At 34.8% G+C, this 24137-nt stretch overlaps 2 protein-coding genes and 1 long non-coding RNA gene across 5 annotated transcripts in view; 1 reads left to right on the top strand and 2 right to left on the bottom strand.

The window, feature by feature from the left end:
* Positions 1-10323: 10323 nt before the first annotated feature.
* Positions 10324-15250, bottom strand: LOC132276079 (uncharacterized). Its single transcript, XR_009470831.1, has 4 exons — positions 14784-15250; positions 12869-12912; positions 11582-11669; positions 10324-11483 (listed from the first exon to the last, which is right to left on the bottom strand). It is a non-coding gene; the product is annotated as an uncharacterized LOC132276079 (long non-coding RNA).
* A 1067-nt stretch (positions 15251-16317) lies between these two features.
* Positions 16318-22647, top strand: LOC132278177 (myosin-1-like). Its single transcript, XM_059779983.1, has 8 exons — positions 16318-16442; positions 16542-16837; positions 17317-17373; positions 17828-18198; positions 20338-20467; positions 20580-20726; positions 20894-20961; positions 21805-22647. The coding sequence occupies exons 1-8, from the start codon at positions 16318-16320 to the stop codon at positions 22462-22464; spliced, it is 1854 nt and encodes a 617-aa protein (XP_059635966.1). The 3' UTR covers positions 22465-22647.
* A 1054-nt stretch (positions 22648-23701) lies between these two features.
* LOC132276078 (uncharacterized) overlaps positions 23702-24137 on the bottom strand; it is a 29884-nt gene continuing 29448 nt past the window's right edge. For all 3 annotated transcript variants that reach the window (XM_059777333.1, XM_059777334.1, XM_059777335.1), the window contains one exon: positions 23702-24068. In XM_059777333.1, coding sequence (XP_059633316.1) covers positions 23825-24068 — 244 coding nt within the window. In that variant the 3' untranslated portion in view covers positions 23702-23824. The remainder of the gene's footprint in view (positions 24069-24137) is intronic.

Below are 24137 nucleotides of genomic sequence, written 5' to 3'. Positions count from 1 at the left end.
TTTAGGATTCAATGTCAAAGTATTTATGAATCCATTTGAAACTCATCTCTATAGGACCATGCATATCATATCATTATTCATATGTTCATATATATATTAGTAATAGACTATGCACTTCATTCATATATAATTGCACATGAAGTAATTGCTAAAGAGAGAGTTAGTTCAAGCTTGCATAAGCTTTGAAAGAACTCATCACTCGTGTTAGAAATGCTAAGACCATGCATATTAATCATAAAATTCATATTGGTCAACAATTAAGGCATGAGAAGCCTTCATTACCATGAGTTGGTAATGGACATTAGGACCCCAGAATGCGCGTCATGAAAAATTGTGTTTTTGGCTAAGTATGAAAAATGGATTTTTGAAATAATAATTATTTCAAAATAATTTTTCCGGTAATAACTCTTTATACTTCAACTAGCCTTAATTGATTTTATCAGAATTTTTGACCAAGTCTACGTTGGTCTACACAAGGATTCATTTTTACCAAAACTGTCAGAAATCCAAATTTGTACTAAAACTGAATTTCTACATTTTGATTTAGTTAGATTTCAATTTTCTAGTATTTTTTATTGAATCCAAATGGGGGGTACTTCCTTATTTACATTATAAACTTAAAGTAAATGGACATATAAATACTGTAAAAACATTTACTTAAATGTTTTCAATGGAAATAAGGTATGTGCAGATGTCCTGTAGATAAACTGTCTCATCTGTTAACTTAGAACAAAACTTCTGAAGCAGCAGTTTCATTTCGGCAGACCGAAATACATTGACAAATTGAATCGGACGACTTGTTTGGGCAGTGGCTATGCAACAAAGCATAACCCATTTCGGCCTACCGAAATAAAAAGGTGAAAGGCAGCCTCAAGTCATTTCGAATGACCGAAACAAAATGATGATTCATTTTGGTCGACTGAACTAGCGCAGATTCAAATCTGAACGGCTATTTTGTCTTGAAACCCGTGCACAACAGATATATTTTTTAATTAGCTGCATCAAAACTCTATAAATAGAGCTGGGGACTTCAGGATTAAATGTTGCTACTATAGAGAAACATCATATAGCATCTAAAGAGTTTTTGTTCTTGTATTCATACATCCCATATCATTCATAGAGTATTGAGTTTCAATATATTCATTTATACTCTAGTTGTGAGCTAATATTTGCATATCAATTTTTGAGAGATATATTTGTATGCAACAAATCTAATCTTTATTTATAAGGGCTGGTGTGGCCCAAGAAAGAAAAAGCAAGCTAGCTTCAATTTATAAGGGTTGGTGTGACCCAAAGGAAGGCTAAGAAAGGTTGTTTTCTTAGCAAGGTGAAGCAAATAGTTGTTTCATGTAAATGTTTGTTCTCCACTCGTAAGGAGAAGTCATAGTGGATTGGGAAGTCTCAAGAAAGGTCTTGAGCTGAGGAGTAAGAGTTTCCGAACCTCGCTAAAATCGCCGTGTGAATGTTTGCAATCTCTCTTCCCTTATCTCTTTTACATTTATGCTATTAATTGCTTATGTCCATAGCTTGATTATTGCATAATTGTTAGAAGGTGTTAAGTAGAATTTACAAATCTGAAAATTGGCCATTGTTTGCCATTGACTTTATTCACCCTCCCTCTAGAGTCAATACTTGGGCAACACATATATATATATATTTCCGGCCATTGATCAATTATCCATGTCCTTTGATTATCTTGCAACCTCAATTATCCTGCATCCACTCAGCTTTTTCAACCTCAATTTCGATACCTAAATCATAATTTTGCATTTCTTCAATTACTTACATCGTAGTTTCTTTAATTTCTGAAATTTAGTAGTGTTTTTTATTATGTCTTGCGAAGTAATTATTTTATTTGATGCCCAGATTGTAATTTTGCATTTCTTGAATTACCCAAGTTGTAATTTATTTATTTATTATTATTATTATTATTATTTTTTTTTTCAGTTTTTGTACTACTAAGTGTTATGATCTTAAATGGGCATGTCTTGGCAATGCTTTTTTTAGATACCCAGATTGCAAGTTTTGATTTTTTTTTTTTTTTTGGTTATTGATTGTGATTTTTTTGTATAATTGAGATCGAATGAGGATTGAGAAGATAGATGTTGATGAAAAGCTTGAGTATTGAGAATTGCAGAAGGAGACAGAATAATAAAAAACTCATTCCAGCAGGAGGGCCACAATCAATCTGGCAGTTTCCCTCGAAAGGAAGAATATATTGGTCAAAAGTTTTAAGCAAAAAAGAAATTTTGCTAGCCAGACAGACAATATTTGTAGTGACAGACTTAAAATATTCAAATAAAATGCTATGCTCCAACGATGAAGTACTACAGCCTTGATGATTTTTTATGGGCATATGAGACTTTAATATCTTTTCTATTGGGGATAAAAAGAACTCACCTCTATACCTAATTTCTTCATGAAGGCTTCTACGAGGTTCTCTTCTATGATGTTTCCGATCCATAATGACATTTACCTCACTAGTCACATCTCTATAATAAAAAAAACCTCACGCCGATGGTGGGCACTGATGGTTGTGGATGGTGTTTTCCAGCAACTCATTCCGCCAAAAAATCATGGACACCATGCGCTGCTAACTTCTCCGATCCACCTTTCTTCTTCAATTGGGATCTCGATCCACCATCACACTCATAACTCTGCTTCTGTTGTTGTGGTTGTGGCTTCGGCTTCTCTGTTGGCATTTTCTCAGCATCGTCAACTCTCAGATTGTTTCTCTCTCTCTACTCTCAGATCGTTTTTCTCTCTCTCTATATATATATATAGGGTATTTTAGTCATTTACCATAGAAATTTAAGGGCATTTCAGTAATTTTGACAGTTCCGTTAGTGTATTTGACGGTTCGTCACACATAAGAAAGGTCCGTGTAAGATAAGTAGGGGAGGTTCTGTGACGGCCCAAGTATTGTAAACCCGGTGCGTCAGTGATGACTAAAAGATGACCCAATAACAGATCCGAAATGCGAAAGCGAAAGTTGAAACAACGGTCTCTAGAGATACAATGCATCTCTAAGATACCAATGTGACCCTCAATGAAGTCATGGAACCCAAAGGAAAATAAATGCGAAAGTGTCGTTTCAAAACAGACAAAAAGGAACCTAGGGGCAAAATGGTTATTTTGCAAAAGTGGATTCAAGTGCTATCGAGCACACCGTTGGGAAGACAATGAAAAATTAAACATAATGGATTCAAGAATTTCATTATTCGGAATCTGGACGAAGGAGAAAGGTCAAAAACAAAAATGATGTCGCGGAGGCCCGACAAGGACAGCCCACTACTGCTGCAACTGAGAGTAAAAACAAGCATCTAAACGGATTTTTCTAGAAAAACTCAAAGAAGAAACCCACCTAAAATTGAGTTTCCTACCCCGATCGTGAACGGAAACAACAAAAAAATGCATTGTAAAATACCCAGAATGCCCCCAAGAAAATCTAGTCAAGGGGGTAAAAATTTCTTCGAGCTGCTGCCCAAGGAAAGGAAATAGGGCTTCGTTGCCTAAATTGAAAATGCAATCTTAAAATACACTCACAAGACCCCCGGAAGTTTCAGATCAGTCGTCACACTTTTCAAAAAAAAGTCGATGAATAGTACCAAGTACATTTGCACTAAAAATCTACAAAACCTGGTAGCAAGGATTTTTCGGACAAATATGGATTTTTGAGGGCCAAAATGGCATTTTCTGGAAAAACACAAAGAAGACCCCCTCAAAATTGAGTTTTCTACGTAACCCATGAGGAAAAATGAAAAAAACGCATTATGAAATACCCGAAATGCCCCTGGAACATAATAGGGTAAAACTTCCTAAAAATGCTACTTATAGTTTTTGTTTCATCAAGGATGGTATTGTTTGCCAAAGTGAGTATGCAAGTGCATGCAATATGATAAAATAGATGTACCAACATGGCCTAAAGCCTCTTTACATTCCATTAGCAAGTTTTAGCATACAAAGCCTCCATTTCTCACAAATAAGATACAATGGCAATACTTGAGTTTTAGAGAAAACATACTTGTAACCTTTCAAGTTAATGGCCCTTGGCCTCATGTCATACATGTAAAATGTATTAAAAGGAGTGTACTTATGTACACTTTACATATGTAGAATCAAAGAATACAAGTTTGATACATAAAGCTACCAAACGATCCAAGGTAATGAAATCTTCAAGTCTTGAGTCCTGTACCTGAAATATGCCCCAGTATCGTAGAGGTGAGTAACATAAAGCTACTCGTAGGAGATGAGCATGCATCGACCTAGCATTTTCCAATTTTATCACCTTAATGTGAAACATATCAAAGGGGTTCATGCCACCTAACGTCTATGTCAAAATGAGACTCGGGAAGCATCCTAAGCTACCTTAAAACATTTCTAGCATAATCACATTGTTCATGCAATTCAAACAACTTGGAAATATGTTATACAAAGCAACAAGATATAGATTCTCAAAGTCTTCAACTTGAAATCCAAGATACGAGAACAACAAGAGTGGGTCATGCCACCTAACGTCTATGTTCAAAGTGAATCTATATGATCATTCCTAAACTATATTTGAACATCAAAACACAAATTATGATATCGATGCAATTTAACCAACATTGGAATTTCCAATACAACGCTTAAAGCATGATTTCTCAAAGTTAACATCTTGCAACTTAAAATGGGAAATCAAACAAAGAATAACAAGTTACGATATCATCTAGTTATCAACTTGAAATGAAATACGAAATCAAACAAAGTGGATACTCGGACGTCACGCCGGATCAGACCGACAACATAGTTACTTTAGGGTTACTAGCCCATGGGTAACCTCCCTATGTGCGCACTAGACTATATAGAGGGACAATCCCCCGTACTAGAACCAAGTCCTAGCCGCAGCCAACAACGACATCCCCAAGTTTCCAAAATCAACAAATTGTGCAACAACGTATATATATCAACATGTATATACAAGATATCAACCATTTACTAAACACAACCCAAATTTTGGAAACATATACAATACATGCTCAAAGTCTACAACTACTTTAGCATGAAAGATGTCAAATACAAAGTGTGCAATTCCTTACACATAGCAACAATATATCCAATAAGGAAAACATATTCTCACGAATATAAAAATAACAACTATGTTATCCAATGCTCAAAAGTAATCAAGTGAACATACACCGAATTCAAATCCATGATTTAAATATAGAAACAACTTCCAAAATGCAATTAAATCCATAGAATAATAAAGTAGAATTTAATTAAACATAAATAGTTAAATTCTCTAAATTCCAAGTTAATCCCATTTAACCTCAATTTAATATATATTGAAGGACATGTCATGGTCATCACATATATAACGTCAAATGACAAGTTAAGTGATTAAAACACTTAAAACAAAAATTAATCAAGCTAATTAATTTATTTCCTCTAGATTTTTAAACAATTCCAAATGCCCTCAATTTAATCTATGTTAGAGAACATGCCAAGGCCTATCTAAATGTTACATTACATCATGATTTCATGCTTGCTATCACCATGTGAATTAAACTTTCAGAAAAAATAAATATTAAATAATTTTTGTAATTCTTATTCAAATGCCCCAAATTTAATATATGTTAATCAACATACTAAAACTTAATTTCCTAGCATGCCACAATTTAATTCCATATTATACACAAAGCCATATGAATTAAATCTCAAATATAGAAATTAATTAAATTAAATTCTAAATCTTAAACAAAACATGCTCACAAATTGTATATGCTCATATAACAATCAATACAACATAAATATAATCCTAAGACACCCCCTACCTCAATTTGAGATGAAAATCTCAAAATTCATCAAAACGAAACGGCTCCGAATCCGACAATACTTCGGGGTTTTGTCGGGGACAACACCGTGAACAAGAATCCCAAAGAAGCCCCATGAAAATCACTACTTGAACTCAAAACCAAACTCAAAATTTAGTCGGAAATGGGTTCTAATAAGGGTAAAAGAAGCGCGTAGTCAACACGAATACAAAACGCAAAGGCACTTCAACTTTTTAACAAAGGGAAGAGGATTTAAATGGAAGAAGAAGGGTGGCAGCCCCTTTTGGAAGCCATGGGAGCTGCTGGTCGTGCATCAAGGAAGAAGATGGCCAAAAATGAAATATCTCACTTCCCTTTTATAGGAAAATCCAAAAAGTGCCCCGAACGAGCCCCGCCAGGTCCGGAAAAGTAAAATTTGAGCAAACGTGCTCAAACGGCAAAACTCCGTGAACGAAAAAGATTCATAATAAGAAAATATGAATAACGGAAGAAATGACGTCAAAAACTGAGTCCCGAGCAGAAAGATATGCCCCGAACAAGTTCGGCGGCAACCGGGTCCAAAAATTCTGAAACTGGAGAAAAATGACCAGAACGGAATTTTATGAATTTACGAGTCAACAAGAAATGAAAATGAATCCCGTACGAGGATCCAGGCTCCAGACGAGACATTTTGCAATAACTTTCGTTAATTGCATAATGGCCCCTACAAAAAGGGTTAACTGCGAAATTGTCCCAGAATAAAAATATCTTCCAAAAAAATATTTTCTTAGATACACTTGAAATAAAATATCTTCAAAAGATATTTACAAAAAATACCCCAAGAAAAGAAATTAATTTCAAAGAATTATGCATCCACGCCCCTATGGACACCGGGAGTAACAAGAGTACTTTTCTGAAAAAGTAAAGATACGTACTTCGTGGAAACCACTCAAGACGAAGATACGTGAAGTCAGAAACCAACTCCGAGCACAAGAAGTGAGGTTTTGCCAACAAAGTGACAAACGGGGAAAAGACGAAATAGGGAAAGGGATGAAATAGGAATAAGGACAAAAAAGTGAATAGTGTCGAAAAATGAAAATTGTGAAAATGATTTGGTTCTCAAAGAAAGTTGTCAATCCGCAGAAAAGAGTCTCAGAAACCATTTCCGAGCACTTAAGGCGACACTAAGTGACAAAAAACCATCCATAAACTAGAAAAGACAACGGAAAAAATTTATCCGCAAAATTTAAGAAAAAAAGAAAAGGAAGAAAATGACCGGGTCATTACAGGTCCGAGTAAATTCCCAAACAAGAAGAGAAGTCCCTATAATCATAGCAAACCATATGGGAGGTTTGTGTAAATTACCCTATATATATAAGCCATTAACTTGGTGGGTATTTTAGTAATTGTCTATTTAGAGTAACATTGCTTTTTTTGGAACAAGAAATGCTTTTATATTGGGGCTAAATGCTCTGACACCCCCCTGAGGTTTCCATTTATTGCTCCTATATTAAACCTCAGCCATTTTTCCTATGACACCCCCTACATGATTTAACGGGCGTCTATTCTTTCACATAAAATATGAATTTACTATTATACCCATGTTTAATTTAAAACCCAAGCTGATGTCACTACTGACATTTATGGATAAAATATGAAATCACAAAACTGCCCTTATAATTGATTTGATTAAACAAACCCCAAAACCCATCTTTCTTTTGTCTTCACTACCTCTCTCTACCTCCATCTCTATCTCACCCTTTCCTTTGTAATCTCTGCAACTTACACTTTGCATCTCAGGAACCAAAGGCCAAGACTCCATCTTATCTCCCTTTATCTTGTATCTCTATCAATCTCGAAAACCCTAACTGTATTAATCTCTATATCATTCCCTTCTTTGCAAACAAAGTTTGTCTGCGATTTTGATGGTGATTTCTGGGTATCTGAACTCTGCAATCCTCTAACAGTCCCTCTCTTTCTTTCCAGTCTTGAGTAGCATCACCGTCGCTAGTTTTTCCACCGGAGAAATTACAGAGAGCTTGTCCTCTGAATCGCTGAGGAAAATCGCACAAGTTAGTTTGTCTTCTCCGAACTATATACCGTCTCTCTTCGTCGTTTATTTATTATTGTTTTTTTCTCCTTTACAACTATATGTTGTTTCAAGTAAATTTTCCACAACAAAAGATTTACCCAAACTTCTCAAGGACAACAAAGATGGTCTCTTTGTGGTCTGGGAGGTATTGCTCAAGCACATCTGCTCTGCTCTTCCTACCATCTCTTCTTCTAGTTTGAAGGGGGATGTAAGGACCTCCAAGCTAAACAACAAGTTCCAAAATTTATTGAAGTTAGTATGCTAATAAAATCCTTATAATTCATATAAAATATACAAAACCCAAAGGTGTGTTTTTTTTTTTTTTTGGGAATGGCTTTACCAGAATGCTTTCTTTGACAATTTTTATTTTATCTTATTCATCTATAAATTATTTCTAAGATGCTATTTTGGGTTATTTTTTATATTATCAAGAGAGCAAGATTTGCTTGTATAAGTGGATTAAGAATCGTTAACAACCCTTTTGATATTGATAGCTTTAAAGGGAAATAGATAAGAATTCTAATCATAGACTAGCAAGTCATATTCAGTACAACATGAGAGAGCAAAGTCCTTGTTGGGAGTTTCAAACACCAAAAAAAAACATCTTTCAGAGAGAACTAGGTCGTCTTTTATTTATTATTATTTTTTTCTCCTTTGCAACTATCTGTTGTTTCAAGGAAAATTTCCACAACAAAAGATTTACCCAAAGGATACTGTTTGTATAATTTTTTTCTTTTGATTGTTGTATATAAAGGTAATATTTTGATTAGTTGATAAATTTTCTAAACTTGACTTTATTAAATTGAAGTGTTTCTTATTATTTAAATTTGTTCAATTAAGGTTGGAGAAGATGCATGACATTCTTGTGAATTATGGTGGTCAAGTGGGAGTAATAGGTGATGTAGACCCAATCACGTGCTGTTACTGGGATTTATTAAAGGGTGCTTGTACATTGTCATTCATTGGTGGCCTTACATTTGGCATCACCTTGGACACGTATTGTGGTATCCCTGGTACAAAGGATAAAATGCTAATGAAAAATGATAGAGATTTGTCAACGATGTTTGAAATGCATATAGGGATTAGGGATATTGAAGTATTCTTTGAGGGTTCAATTTGTGACAATCCAATATGTTCTTTTGATAGAGGTAGTGGTGTAACTGGAATTGATAGACCTACCCCTACACCAACACCAACACCAACACCAACACCTACCCCTATTCCTACCCCTACACCAACTGGTAGTGTGCAAACTGCCTCTCAGAATGACACTGATAGTGATCCTGATTGGAGTGAGGATGAGTGTTATAGTGGGTATGGTAGTAGTGATAGTGAACAGTACAATGAAATTGCAAATGCTGATGAAGTCCATATAGGGGATGATATGGATTATGATTTTGATGACAATGTATAATATATTAATGAGGACTTCAATGAGGAAGATGGTGGAGAGTTGTCAGATTACAACTCTGATGATAGTAAGGGGTATGCCCAATTAAGCAATGATGAGGTAATGAATGATGTTGGAAGACAAAAGTCTTAATGGTGAAATATTTGTGAGGACAGATGCTGGGAAGATAGAATTAAGAAGGGGTCATGTGTTTGATGATGTTAACCATTTCAGAGAAATTTTGAAAGATTTCGCTATTCAAGAGGGGTTCAAGTTAGTGAGAGATAAGAATGAAGAGTGAAGGGTAGTTGCACATTGTGGTTGTCAGGGCTGTAAGTGGATGATTAGGACAACCCCTATTACAGATGGTATTACATACATAGTGAGGAGGGTTGGACCTAAACATATATGTGTGAGGCAAGAAAAAAATCCTGATGCTAAAGCTAGTTGGTTTTATTCAAAGATGAAGGAGCAACTTAGACTTAATCCAAATATGGCAGATGATAGTATGCGTGATGAGGTGCAAAAGAAATGGGGTGATTTAGTTAGGTTATGGACATGCTATAGGGCTAAGAAAAAAGCTGCAATACTGAACTTTGGGTCTCATTCAGAGTCATATGTGTGATGACCCTGTGAACAGGTGTGCCGTGCACTACAAGAAAAATGACTTTTTATCACGGCTTTGAACCGTGATAGAAACAACTGTAGTAGAAAGTCTATTTTCAACCACGGTTCCGCACTGTAGTAGAAAGTCTATTTTCTACCATGGTTCCGCACCGTGGTAGAAAGTCTTACTTACTTTCTACCACGGTTCCTACTTTCTATCACGGTGCGGAACCGTGGTAGAAAGTTTATTTTCTTATAAAGTAATAAACTTTCTACCACGGTGCATAACATGGTAGAAAATGTTATATATATATTTTAAAAAACTAGTGTGGCCCATTTGAAGCCTTTTTTTTTTTCTTTTTCTTTTTTCCCTACTACTATCCTTGCAAGGACCCCATAAGCAAACCCTAAATAAATAAAAAATAACATCATAACCAAAATAATTTACCACTAACCAAAAACATCATATATATATATATATAACTAATTCCAAATCATTGTTTTATACAAAATTAGCCATATACAAATTTCAAATAAGTACATGATCTACACATTATATATTTACTTAACCAAAATAAAACAAAAATTCCTCATATCTTCTTGCAACTTCTTCATGAGCCATACAAAAAATATAGTGGTAACAAAAAAAAATAACAACAATCGCAACCCACAATCCTAGCTTTGACCTACAAAGATGTAATAGTTGAAGTAAGAGAATTAAAGTAAAGCAAGTTCATAGAAGAATGGCTAATGTTGTCTTTATAAAAAAATATAAAATGATAAAATTGTCTAAGGAAAAATAGTTACCTAAAATATACAACATATACTTATAACCGGCTTTAAATGGCAGTTTTCAAAAATAAAAGCTATATTCTTTGAATGGATTGAATTGGATAGGATTAAAACTTTTTTCTCCTAGTTAAAAAAAATTTAAAAAAAAAAACCTATGAACTTATTTAATCTATCAAGGATAAAAATCCATAGTCTGAATAGCATTGTGCATTCACGAAGTAATATAAAGCCAAATGGGTATGGAAAAGGAACATGTAATATTCATTTTCAACCAATATTAAGTCAAACTTTGGGGGGTCTGTTGAAATCCTTGACTAAGAAGCTCAAGCACACTTGAAAAAGAGTACAAAGACTAAAATGGTCCTTGCAGAGCTCAGTTTCTTCAAGTTGCTATCCAAGTCAAACAAAGCAATATTAGTTATTTTCAAAGGTGTATGCTACTCAGTGACATATATAACCTGACAAAATAGTAGTAAGATTATTTTCAAAGGGGAAAGAATGTTCCAATCAAATGGTCCAAATCTAGCAGGCCTAATGGAATTTTTACTAATACGTACAGAATCAAGTGGTTGATCCATTTTTTTTTTACTCAACTCTTGCAATATATTACTGTAGTAGGAGAAATGTTATTTCTTGAGCATTCCTTATTACTGCCAAAGAAATTCAAATGGTATATACTAATCGGCTGCTTTAAATGGATTCAAAGTAATTCCTTCTAATTTAACTGAACATATATAGCTGTGTTAAAATCTAGAAAGGGGAAATTAACTCAGTTTTCACATGCAGCTTTCTTTCATTTTTCGATGGAGACCTAAAGAAAAAAGGTTGGAAATGTTAGCTTAATGATAATTATACAAAATGGAATTATGTAAACCAAACAGATAATTAAGAGACTTCTATATATCTTACTCATTCATAATCGTTGATGGCACTGAGCTCCTAGAAGATCCTGAGCCCTCCAAGACTGATCCAGCAGAGGTGCCTTTCTTTTTGTAGCCTGAGCAGAAAAATGTTCAGCTTAAACATGAATCGAAGTTTACTCATCTAATATACACTAATGATGAAAGAAGAACATAGGTTTCAACTTCACTGCACGGCGATACATTTTTGCTCGCGCAAACACACATTGTAAAACATAAAAATGCATTGAAGTACTATATATAATGTTGAATTGCTTAAACAACACTTTTATTGCTAAGATTATTAGTCAAAGATCAAACTAGCTTGGTTCATGATTAGAGTTTTTCTTCTATAACTAGGTTATCAATCATTTATGCTTTCATCTATTTCTTTTCCCCTTTTGTTTTGCCACATATTGGTATACCCTTAATCATTTGTTAGAATATATTAACTATGGCAAATGTAGAAGCATGATCTTGAAAATATTAAAGAATAAAGATGCACAGTTTCAAAACACACCATACACACACACATACATACATACATACATACATACATATATATATATATATATATATATGTAGAGATACACACACACATACATATATATATATGTAGAGAGAAAAGAGAGGGCTTACCTGCTTTAGTTTATCTCTCAATAGCCTATGCATCACTCACCTCTGCAAGAAAATCTGTCTTTTCCCAACAAAAAAGTCAACCCCCCCCCCCAAAAAAAAAAGGAACTAAATTATATCATAAAAATAAGTTGAAATTGAAGACGATTATGTGATAATAATTGACCAGTCACTCACACTTGAAATGTCAATCCAAAGACATTTTCACTCTGACAATAAAACCACTTAAGTCCAGGTTTTTAGACGGTGTCTCCAGTTGCAAGACATTCTTCATATCTCAATGGGGATTTAAATTTGCTTTCCTGACATGCAATAGAACCATCTACAATTTCCCAAAATGCATGTTTTCCTGGTATTAGTTAGAACTTAGAAGTTGTCCAAAGTGAACCCATTCTCTATTCATCTATCTCATCAGCTTAAATGGTCAAAAATATTCCAAATAATCTACTACCAATTACTACCAAACATCTATATTTCCAAAATCGGAAGCTCTCCAGTGAATGCCAAAATGAGATCTCACCAAACTATGAAGAATTATATAGGAATATAAGATATAGTTTTCATTGAATAGTAGTTCAACCAATAGACCATCAAGAAGGTTGACAGTAACACTTTTAGAGAACCAAAAAATATAGGCATATATTAACCTGTGTTTCCTTACCTCATGTGAAGAAACCTTATCTTCAATATCATCCACATCTTGACCTGCTCAAATATCAACATCCAAATTCAGTAACAAGTTAACATTCCAAAAAAAAAAAAAAAAATCATAAAAATAGAAAAACCCAGTTTCATTCACTTTCTACTGCAAAAATCTCTAACTTCTAAAGCAAATTAGCATAGTGTGAACCCACAACAAACTTAAACCTAAACATCAGTATTTTTGAATTTTTAGAAGTAGTTCTTTTCCTTTTTATGATATAAACACACTCTAACTGAAACCAGTTAATAACTGATGCTAAAATTGAAATATGACCTTTTTTTATTAGTGTGAAAATGAAGTTATGACATTTTGCCAAAAGTGGCAAGTATCAATGCCATTAAAAAATTTCAGTTTATAAGTCTCTGGAAGATGGGCAACTTACCATCAGTCATCACAAGAGTGCAATCGAGGTGCAATCAATTGAAGCACAATGAAACACAAACAAATCAGCTCTACTACATAATTTATATATCTTGGTTATTCCCATTTTCTTTACACTAGAAAACTATTGTTAAGCTAGGTCTGGTTACAATTATGCAATTGGTAAATCAATGGCAAGCTGCTAAACATGAATGATAAATCATAAGCTCAAGTAAACATAGATCACCTACTGTTTCCTGAGGTATCTTCTTGCCAAGGCCTTTAGTAGAATATATGATCTTAATTCTGCAGGTTTTTCCATTTACTAGACAGCAGTTAAAAGTACACGAGCTTACTTCAAAGCAAGTAAAAGACACAGACCAAGAGCTTACTTCAAAGCAAGTAAAAATTGCATTCACATATTTAAAAACCAAACTCCAGCAAAAGCCTATGTTCAGCTTCCCGCGACAGGTGGAACTGTTGCTGGCTTTGAATTCTCAGCTTTTTCATGGCTTTGAAGCAAAGGGATTAAAAGTCGGACTGTGTTACTAACGGTGACGAATTACAAGCAGCCATGAGAAAATGATAGGTGTAGGTCATTTGTTATTTCACAGATCATGTTGTTAGCTGAGGTAAGTTTTTCAGTATATAATATGTGACTGCTATTTATTTTGTATAAATTGTACCTCATGATTTTGTGAGTTGATTGACTCTTTTTCAGGTTCTTTGTAGTTTTATTATGTGTCTTTTTCTTACCACTTGCATCTGCTCTCGACACAAAATCATTAACCTCTTTTTAATTACCCATTCTCAAGTTTCACTGAGGATTTCAATGTGAATCCTCTAGTGCAAAGGGTGGTAAGCACTAAAAATTAAGGGGGAAATTGACTGCGAGTATAATGAAACACACACACACACACACAATGGAGGATATATAACACATGAAAAAGATTATATATATGCAAAAAAAGAATAAGAAAAAAAGAGAGTTCCATTTTACCCAGGAAAAAAAAAAAAAAAAAAAAAAAGAGTATTTTTTGTATCTTCATTTATCAAATTTTTTTTTTCTTCAGTTCTATTAATTCTTTTGGTCTGTTCTTGTTATCAATCTGTTTCTTCCAATTTCAATTTTTTAGAAACGCAGATAACAGTCAACTTGTAAAAATACATGAGTTTCAGAGGTCATCAACAAAACTCCAATACAAGAACGAATTAGAAAAAAGTTTGTGCAAGCAAATTTCAACAATCCATACAAAAGTCTACAGTTCCATGTATTAAAACCGTGTTCTAACAGGTTACCCTTTTCCTATCACTTAGCTCTTCATGCTTTAAAAACCAAACTCCAGCAAAAGCCTAGGGCTTCAAGAAAATCAATAAATTGCATCAAATTAATTTAGTAAAATCCTCAAATCCCAAAATCCCCAACTGATTTTTCATCACAACTACTTATCCACATACGGAGATAAATATTTCGCCAACATATTGAGATGAAAGATATAAGAGAAACATTTACCTGTAGACATCTGTAATTTTGGTCGATTGCTGATCTTCAAGTCGTTACTCAACGTCATCCTTATGAGAGAGTAGAGAGGGCTTGAGAGTTGAGAGACAACGGGCCTGAGGCTGAAGCTTTCGAACGGCGAATCCGAACTAGAACAGTGGGCGATGGAAACTGAAGGATATAGGTTTTGATTTTTTGAACAATCTGAAATGATATGCCGATATGGGTTCTGATTCTTGTAGATTTTGTAGTTTGTAGTTGCAGAGACAGAGAGAGGGCAGGTTCAGAGTTGAGAACGAGAATAGAGATGGAGGCGATCTGGGAGGCTGATCTGATTCTTGTAGATTTTGTAGTTTGTAGTTGCAGAGATATAGAGAGAGGGCAAGTTCAGAGTTGAGAACGAGAATAGAGATGGAGGCGATTTGGGAGGCTGAAATGATTTTCCCTAAAATTGTGTGGTCTGTAGGTGTGTGGTCTGAAATGACTTGCCTAAGATTTTAAGAATTTAGCGGGTATAAGACCCGCGCACAGCCTTAAACCAAATTCATTTTCTACCACGGTGCCTAAACCGTGGTAGAATAACTTAAATAAAATTAATTCACTTTTTATCACTGTTATAAAATAATCATGGAAAAATAAAATCACTTTCTATTATGGTTCTATCATAACCGTAGTAGAAAGTATAATTACTAACCATGGTGAAATAAAATCACTTTCTATCATGATTCTATTATAACCGTGGTAGAAAATATAATTACTAACCATGGTGAAATAAAATCATTTTCTATCATGGTTCTATCATAACCGTAGTAGAAAGTATAATTACTACCACGATTTTAAAATAACCGTGGTAGAAAGTTCTACCATGGTAATATATAAGTGCCAATAAAGTTTTTCATTGGGTTAGATGGCTGCCACTTGAAGGGTATGGCTAATGAGATTTTGCTTTCTGCCACTGCCCTTGATGGAAATAATGGGGTGTTCCCCGTCGCAATATGCATTTGTGAGGCCGAGACCAAAGAGGCCTGGGAGTTCTCCTGGATTGTTTGAAGGATGTTATTGGTGTTGCAAATCATCAAAACAGGGTTTGGACCTTCATAACAGATGGTTAAAAGGTACTGTGTTTTAGACTATTTTAACTATATTTTTTCAATTGTTTCAATTTGTTATACATGCTTTAACAATTTGAATTATTTTTCTTTTAGGGAATATAGCCCGCACTTCATAACATTTTCAATGGTTACATCCATATAAGATATTGCAGACATATTTTCAACAACTACAAGTGTAAGTTTCCAGGGTTAAAATTTATGAAGCAATTCTGGGCTGCAGCTAGGGCTTACACTGAAAGGGAATTTAAGATTGCAATGAATGAAATTAGAGTGGTTAATAAGATAACATATACGTGGTTGATGAATCACCCTTTGAAGCTCTGGGTTAGGCATAAATACTATGGTTATGCAAGAGCTGATCATGTCACTAGCACTTTGTTGAGTCTTTTAACAGCTGGTTAGGGAAATTGAGGGAATAACCAATTCTCACCCTAATGGACTGTGTGAGGTCAAAGTTGATGTGCAGGATGCAAAAGAGGTTTCAGAAGGCCATAGCATGGGAATCTAACATTACCCCAAATATGCTTAAAACATTGAATAATGCAATAGATAAGTTTAGGTATTGTAATCCCAGCCATGCCGGAGGTGATGAATTTGAGGTGGTAGAACCTGGGAGAAAATATATAGTGAATTTAAACACTTGGACATGTTGTTGCAGGGTTTGGGAGCTAACTGGGATTCCTTGTAAGCATGTTGCAGCTTGTATTGCTTTCAAAAGGTATAAGTTTGAGGACTTTGTGGATAGGTATTTTACAAAGGAAATGTATTTGAGGGCATATGGAAAAATGATACATCCAATGCATGATAAAAGTGATTGGCCAGAGGTGGAGTGTAATCCAGTATTGCGACCACCCCTTAGAAGGCCACCAGGAAGACCTAAGAAACATAGGATAAGGGAAGTTGATGAAGCAGCTTCAATGAAGAGATCATGCAATTTAAGATGCAGTATTTGTGGTATCCATAGACACAACTAAAGAACATGCAAGGGAGCACCAGTTGGCAGTGGGCAACAAGGAAGAGCAGTGAACAGACATGTAAGTTGTATTAATTTGTCTCAGTTTCTCTTTTTCTTTTTCTTTTTCTTTTTCTTTTTTTCAATTTGGTTGTTAATTCTGTAACTTTCACCATTTAAAGAGTAGTGAAGAAGGAACAAGTCAGTAAAGGGAAAATTTAAGAAGGGTAATCTCAGAAAGTTGGACTTTGAAACCGTTTTTTTTTTTGCATTTTATGTGCATAATTTTATTGGATTTCCTTTTCTTCTTTGTATTCAGCAAGTAACAAGTGATCCTGGTTCTTCATTTCCTACTCAAGCTAGGATATAAAAAGGTAACTTTCACAATAAGTTATTCAACATGGTCAATTCCTATGCATTATTATTTGTTCCATTAATAAAATTGGTTGTTTATTAGTTTTTTTTCTCTTCATGTTGGCAGGTTCTCGAGTTCAATCTCACTTGGATTTTTGTTGGATGGTTGGAAATGTTGAACATAGTGATTTTTTTATTTCAATCGAATTTGGATTTTTGTTGGATAGTTGGAAATGTTGAACATGTTATTTTTTAGAGTGAACTACATTAAACCCCTCTTTCTATCTGTGTTTTTCACTAAATCCCCATTTTTTATTTTTTTTGTCAAAAAACCCCTCTCAACTATTAGAGGGGGGTTAGAGGGGGTTGATTTAATTCTCATATATATATATATATATATATATATATATATAACAAATAAATTTCAAGAAAAAAAAACCTAAATTTATATTGGAAAAAAAAAAAAAATTAGGCATTATTTTTGCTAATATATATATTGGCCAACTAACATGAGAAAGTGTCAGAGCAAATTAAACCAGACCTTAGTGTCAGAGCAAATTAAACCAGGCCTTGGAATGTCATAGCAAAAATGGCCCGCGCTTAATATAGGAGTAATAAATGGAAACTCGGGGTGTCAGAGCATTTAGCCCTTCATATTGGAACAAGAAATGCTTCACTGCGTCAGGCCGAGAGTGAGCATCGGCGGATTGTATCGCTCTCTTCAAGTCGGCGATCACAACGTCTTCCACTTGGTCGTGCCTCCCATTTTCTCATCCGCTTCACCGCTGCAAAAATTAACTTTCAGCTTTCGCGTTGCGTCTCATCATCATCAACAGCAATGACATCGACGATGGCCTTGATGGCTCCACCGACGGCCAAGAAAGTGAAGCATGAAATGGAGTTGTTCGGAGACGTCAGAGTCGACGACTACTACTGGCTTCGCGACAATTCTCTCTCTGATTCCGAAATCCTCTCTCACCTCCAACCCGAGAATGAATACACCGATTCCGTAATGTCTGGTACGTACATATATATATATATATATATATATATATTCATAGGCAAGAAACACATACACCCACTTTTGCCCCTCTGGTACTTGACCTTCTACTTTGGATTATAACTTCTAGTGTATAGTTTTACATATATTATATTATTGCATTCTTGCTTCGATCATTCATATTAATGACAATCTATAATGTATTGTTTCTCAAACTCGTCTCTCTCACTCATACAATCAGTAACGTAACAGTTCTAAGATTTATTTGGTTGCTGAATGAGAAACATCTAGGGAAAGGAAGGAAAGAAGGAAATTTTGAGTGGAAGTTTTCGATCTCCATTGGTTTTACATTATTGGAAGGCTAAGTCCTTGGTATATAAATTGTTCTTATATTGGGTATTTTTATATTTTTCATCTTATATTCTTCTATGTTCTCCGATGCCCTAAACAGAGTGCGTGTTCATCTTTGGCATCTACATATGATCATTGCAGAAATATACACATATGTATATACATGACATTTATTTATGAAATAATATACATTATTTTCTCTTTTTGAGTATTATGCCTTTTATTGTGTTCCGTAGTCGAGGAAACTTGGGAAGCCCATTGAATTAGGCAGCTTTGTAAAACTTATACTTCAACATTTCAAACACACCAGACTTTATTAGCCCACAAAGAAATGTGCACACATTGCTAAGCTTCACCACTACTTAAAACTTAAATGTAACTATTTCTTGCCTATATCCAGCAACAATTTTTTCTTGTCACATATCAAAGACATGATAATAATAAAACATCAAAGCTAATAAATTTTCCAAGACCCAAGTGGGTCACACTTTGAGATTGAACCAATTTAAATTTTATGGTTTCTTCACTTGTTTTGTTTAGTTGAATGCAAGGGGAGAGAGAGATATTTTTTTTCCGAACTGGACAGGCAAGATGAATATGTGTGATTGATTTCATATCCTTTTTGGCCCTTTTCCGTTTTTGTCTCCTTTTCTTTTTATTTTTTATTTGCTTTATCATGCTAAAAGTCAAAACTATGGTGCATGCATATCAAGGTATGTGTTGACTAGGAGAAAATGATTATTATTGACCTCCGAGACTCAGAATTTAATTTGCTGCCCACCTGCAGGTCTAAGGTCTTATCCCTTGAGAATACATTTAATTTTCCAGATGGAAAGGAATAGTAGAACTTTTACATCTAGTTGGAAATGTTATTAGTGGCTCTATTGAAATGAGATAAGTTATTTATCAAAAAAAAAAAAAAATTGAAATGAGATAAGTAAGTTAAAGAAAGAAAATTGAGATTAATCTCATGTTAGATTTATTTATTTTTAAAAAAATAAAAAAATTCTTTTCCCAATACACATATATTTAGGACATTAGCTTGTGTAAGAACAATTAGGTTCCATTTGGATGGAAGGAGTTCGAATGAAGGGGTATATAAACAAACATTTAAATGAATATAACATATATGTAGAGTGAATGATTTGATTTAGGTTTAAGCTTTAACAATGATTTGAGAAACTTACATGTATTGATTTCAGAAAACTTGGTGGAAGGAGTTATTTGAAATCCATGTTGGTAATTATTTCTGCTGCTCGATGATGGCAATAAAATGTGTCTCATAATCTCATATCCCCTTGAGACTCGAATCCAACTCAATAACAAATTTTGTCTAAACTCAAATCTGTTAATTTTAAATCCATTCATTGTGTGGAGCAGATGGTATCTGGTTCTGTTAAGTATTTGTCTTCTTTGTTTTCTATATTATACATACCTATTTGCTGATGTGCTCTTGGAACTTGTACTCAATAGTAGTCCCTTACAAGTGTTTTCATGAATTATTGAATCTCTTACACCGGAGCTAGAAACGGTTTATCATGTTTTTCTAATCTTTGATGTGAGTATTATACAAATAAAATAGAGGGCAGCCTTACATCTAAATGTGGCAGAGGTAGTGATAAAACAGGGTTGCATTACACATTTACAGGGGCAGCAAAAATAACCCCCACAAATAGTAGTTCTTAATGGTTAACATTACGACTGGATGAATTGTTTATAATTTTTTACACCTTCTGCTGGATGTTTGATGTGTTTTATTAATGACAAATCTTTGTCTGTCAATGACAATCTATTTAGATCGGGGTGCTCGAGGATACAAGAAACCATACCCTCCTTGGTATCTTACGTGTTCAAAGCTGCTTTAGAGGTCATCAAGCTCGTCGTTACCTCAAGGAGTTTAGGAGAGGAATTGCAACCCTTCAGTCATGTATATCTGTTTTTCACCTTGTGTATTGAAGTTTCTCAATTGCTTTTCAGTGGAAACCATAATCTGTCCGAAAGGTCTTTGAGGATTGATGTTTCTAAATTTTTTCTTGCAGTTGTTCGAGGTGAGAGACACAGGAAGGAATATGCAGTCTTACTACAGAGACATAGAGCAGCTACAGTTATACAAAAGCATTTGAAAGGCAGGATTGGAAGGAAGAAGTTCACAAATGTTTATCATGCATCAATTCTGATACAATCGGGTAAACTGTGAAATGAATAACTGGGTTGGGTTGGGACAATCAGTCTGGAATGCTAACTAAAATTCCTTTAATCTGGAAAGGCTCCGGACTGACATTGCAAGCTTTAGTGTTTACCAGTATTACATTAATTGTATGTTGTTCATCATAATGATCAAGCTTTTTCACAGTCATTCGGGGCTGGTCAATCAGAAGATGCTCAGGAGACATAGGATTACTCCAATGCGGTGGGAGAAAGGTACTTGTTAGTTCTGCTAGTGGCTTTAAGTCACTGTGTGATGATTGATTTTTTGAAGTTTGTGCTCGTTTATAACAAACTCTAGTGGCAAATCAAATTAATTTCCTTTAATCCGGGCAGGTTCCAGACTAACATTTGTGCTCGTTTATAAATTAATTTTCTATGAAGCATGGAGCATGTTCCTTATATCTCTTCAGTAAGCTAAGGAAGAATATATCTATGCTCCTTTCTTTTTCAAATTTTTGGGTGGTATTATTCTTATTGAAACAAAGATCCAGCACATGATATTCCTAAATCTGATAAGACTCGGCCCTTATGTGACATGTTAGACAAGTTTGTGATGGGGAGACTTTAAGTACCTGCAAATATTTTGTTAGACAAGACTAACAAAATCACTTGGTACAGTTGTCCTTCTCAATTGTCACACAAGTATCCTTTTTACGGTGGTCTCTGTAACTTTTTATGATATCTTGAGCCAGATCATTATGGTCCTCTCTCTCATAATTTTTAGTGGAGTGTTAGAAGAACTTACAAGTATGGCATACATTTGAGTGGAAGATATAGGAAAAGCCTGATCAACTGATCGCACCGAGTTACATGGAAAGCCAGCTCTGAGAACTGAGTAGTCTATGTTCATTGTTTGAGTGTGATTTGCACCATTTTCATGGTCAACTGAGCTCTTAGCATGATGTGTTCATATTTTATTGATAGGTTTTCTTGTCCTATTGAAATTTACCTGTGTGTTCAACTGACAGTTATATGTAGTGATTAACAATCTCTCTGTTGTGCATGCAATTCCCCTTGCCTTTTTCATACATGGTAAAAATGATTGTTCTTAAACAGGGTAATGAGTCGGATGAGGTGTTGGTGAAGTCATCTTTCCTTGCTGAGCTACAACGGCGAGTTCTTAAGGCCAAGGCTGCTCTAAGAGAGAAAGAAGAGGAGAATGACATCCTCCACCAGAGGCTCCAGCAGTATGAGAGCCGTTGGTCTGAGTATGAGCTGAAAATGAAGTCCATGGAAGAAGTGTGGCAGAAACAAATGAGATCACTACAATCAAGCCTATCCATTGCAAAGAAGAGCCTAGCTGTTGATGATTCTGCAAGGAATTCTGATGCATCAGTCAGTATAAACGATGACAGAGACTACAGCTGGGAAACGGGTAGTAATTTCAAAGGTCAAGACAGCAATGGGGTGAGACCAATGAGTGCAGGTCTGAGTGTTATAAGCCGATTGGCTGAAGAATTCGAGCAGAGGAGTCAAGTATTTGGTGATGATGCGAAATTCCTGGTGGAGGTAAAGTCAGGTCAGGTCGAGGCGAGTTTGAACCCAGATCGTGAGCTTAGAAGGTTAAAACAGATGTTTGAAGCTTGGAAGAATGATTACGGAGTAAGACTGCGAGAAACAAAGGTAATCTTGAATAAGCTTGGAAATGAAGAAGGGGCCGCTGACCGGGTGAAAAAGAAGTGGTGGGGGAGGAGGAACAGCTCAAGGATAAATTAGATTTTACGATTTTCCCGTGGCTTGTCTTTGAGCCTTATTTTTTGTTTTGGTTTTTTGAAGTTTGAAAATTGTTGAAAAACACTAGAGTTCTGTCCTTAGGAACAAGTTGGTGCATTGCAGAGCGTCATAATTCAAATATGTATATCAATTTTATATACAATTGCGAGTTCTATGTTGGTGAGAGATGCTATCAGTTATATATATATATATATATATATATATATATACATATATATTTTGATCCTTTGTGCAGAGCAATATTCGCACAGAAGGGTATAGTTTGTCACATGTAATTTGCGGTGTGTTTGATTCCGTTGATGGGATCACTTTTATTCCTGGAAATAAAATGCATGAGCTGTCCCAGTTTACGTGCTTCATTTTATTTTGGCAAAATGCCAAAACATGAAACTCTGTACTACCAATTTTTGGTAACTCATCCCTTAACTAATTTGGCAATAAACCATCCTGACCTTAACCAAAATTCTGCAATCCTTTTTGTAGTTTTGAGTTATAAAATTTCTATTTTAACCTGTTTTAAAAAAAATAATAATAATTTGGATCAATTTACTATTCATATATATATATATATATTGACAGAAATATAAAATTGGATTGGGGTTGTTCTCCGGCGGAGAGGCTACGCCTCTCCTCTGTCGGATCACCTTCCAGTTGAGAAATTCCGTAACACAGAGCACTTTCCAGACGACGATAATGCTGGCAATGTTGAGATTGATGGTGATGTTAGAGAGAGTTTGGGGGCTAGAGATCAATTGACAAGAGAGACAATCCATAACCACTCTTTCCTTAGTTTCATGTTTGGTAAGACACCTCTGAGGCAAAGAAGCAAGGACGACCTGGAGCCCTTATTTTGCCAAGTCTTCGACCTCATCCTTCCTTTTCGATTTTTTTTTATTTTTTTTTGTCTATTTTCCTCTGTTAATTTTTTTAGTTAATTTTTTTTTACTAAAAATAAAATGTAATTTAAAAAAATAATATAAATTCATTTTATTCCAACTTTCTTACCAAACCCATGAATGTGAATGAACATTCCATTTTTACACATACAGTGTAACCAAATGATAGAAGAAGAATCATTATTCCATTTCCACCTCCATTCCAATTCATTCCACCATACCAAATTAGCCCTTAAAGAAACTTTTTTTTAGGTGGGAGGACCCCATTCGAAGTGGGAGGACCCAATTTGATTTTTACACGTGCAACAGTAACCATGTTGAAATAAGTCAGCCGAATGTAGTAGAGGTAACCATTAGTTGTTTCAACACTAAATAATCAACAGTAACAAATGCAGTAGAGGTAGCCATTAGTTGTTAAACACAAAAGAATCAACAGTAAAAAATGCTCAGCTTGCAGAAACCCAAATTTCTTCCCCACTAGCATCCTTCGACTTGACCAATTTTTTTTGTTTAAAAACGAAGGCTGGCCTCGACCAATCTTTAGCAACTAGATTCTTAACAACCTCCTTATCACAAAAAGCTCCTCTTAATACACAGGAGCAACAGTAATCAGCTGCTAAGTTGCCCTCCCTGTGGACGTGACGGATAGACCAAATTGTAGTGTGTTTTTTCAATTCCTCGCGCAGATTACTGTTCCACAACAAAAACACAATGAGTCTTCATTATCATAAAGTTGAACAAATTCCTAATAAAAAATTA

Source organism: Cornus florida, unplaced genomic scaffold (genome assembly GCF_030987335.1).
Source record: "Cornus florida cultivar Cherokee Brave unplaced genomic scaffold, ASM3098733v1 CherokeeBrave_3.0.0_Hap2_Chr10, whole genome shotgun sequence".
Lineage (NCBI taxonomy): Eukaryota > Viridiplantae > Streptophyta > Magnoliopsida > Cornales > Cornaceae > Cornus > Cornus florida.
Note: the sequence above shows the minus strand (reverse complement) of the source record. Positions and strands in the feature narration are given on the sequence as shown.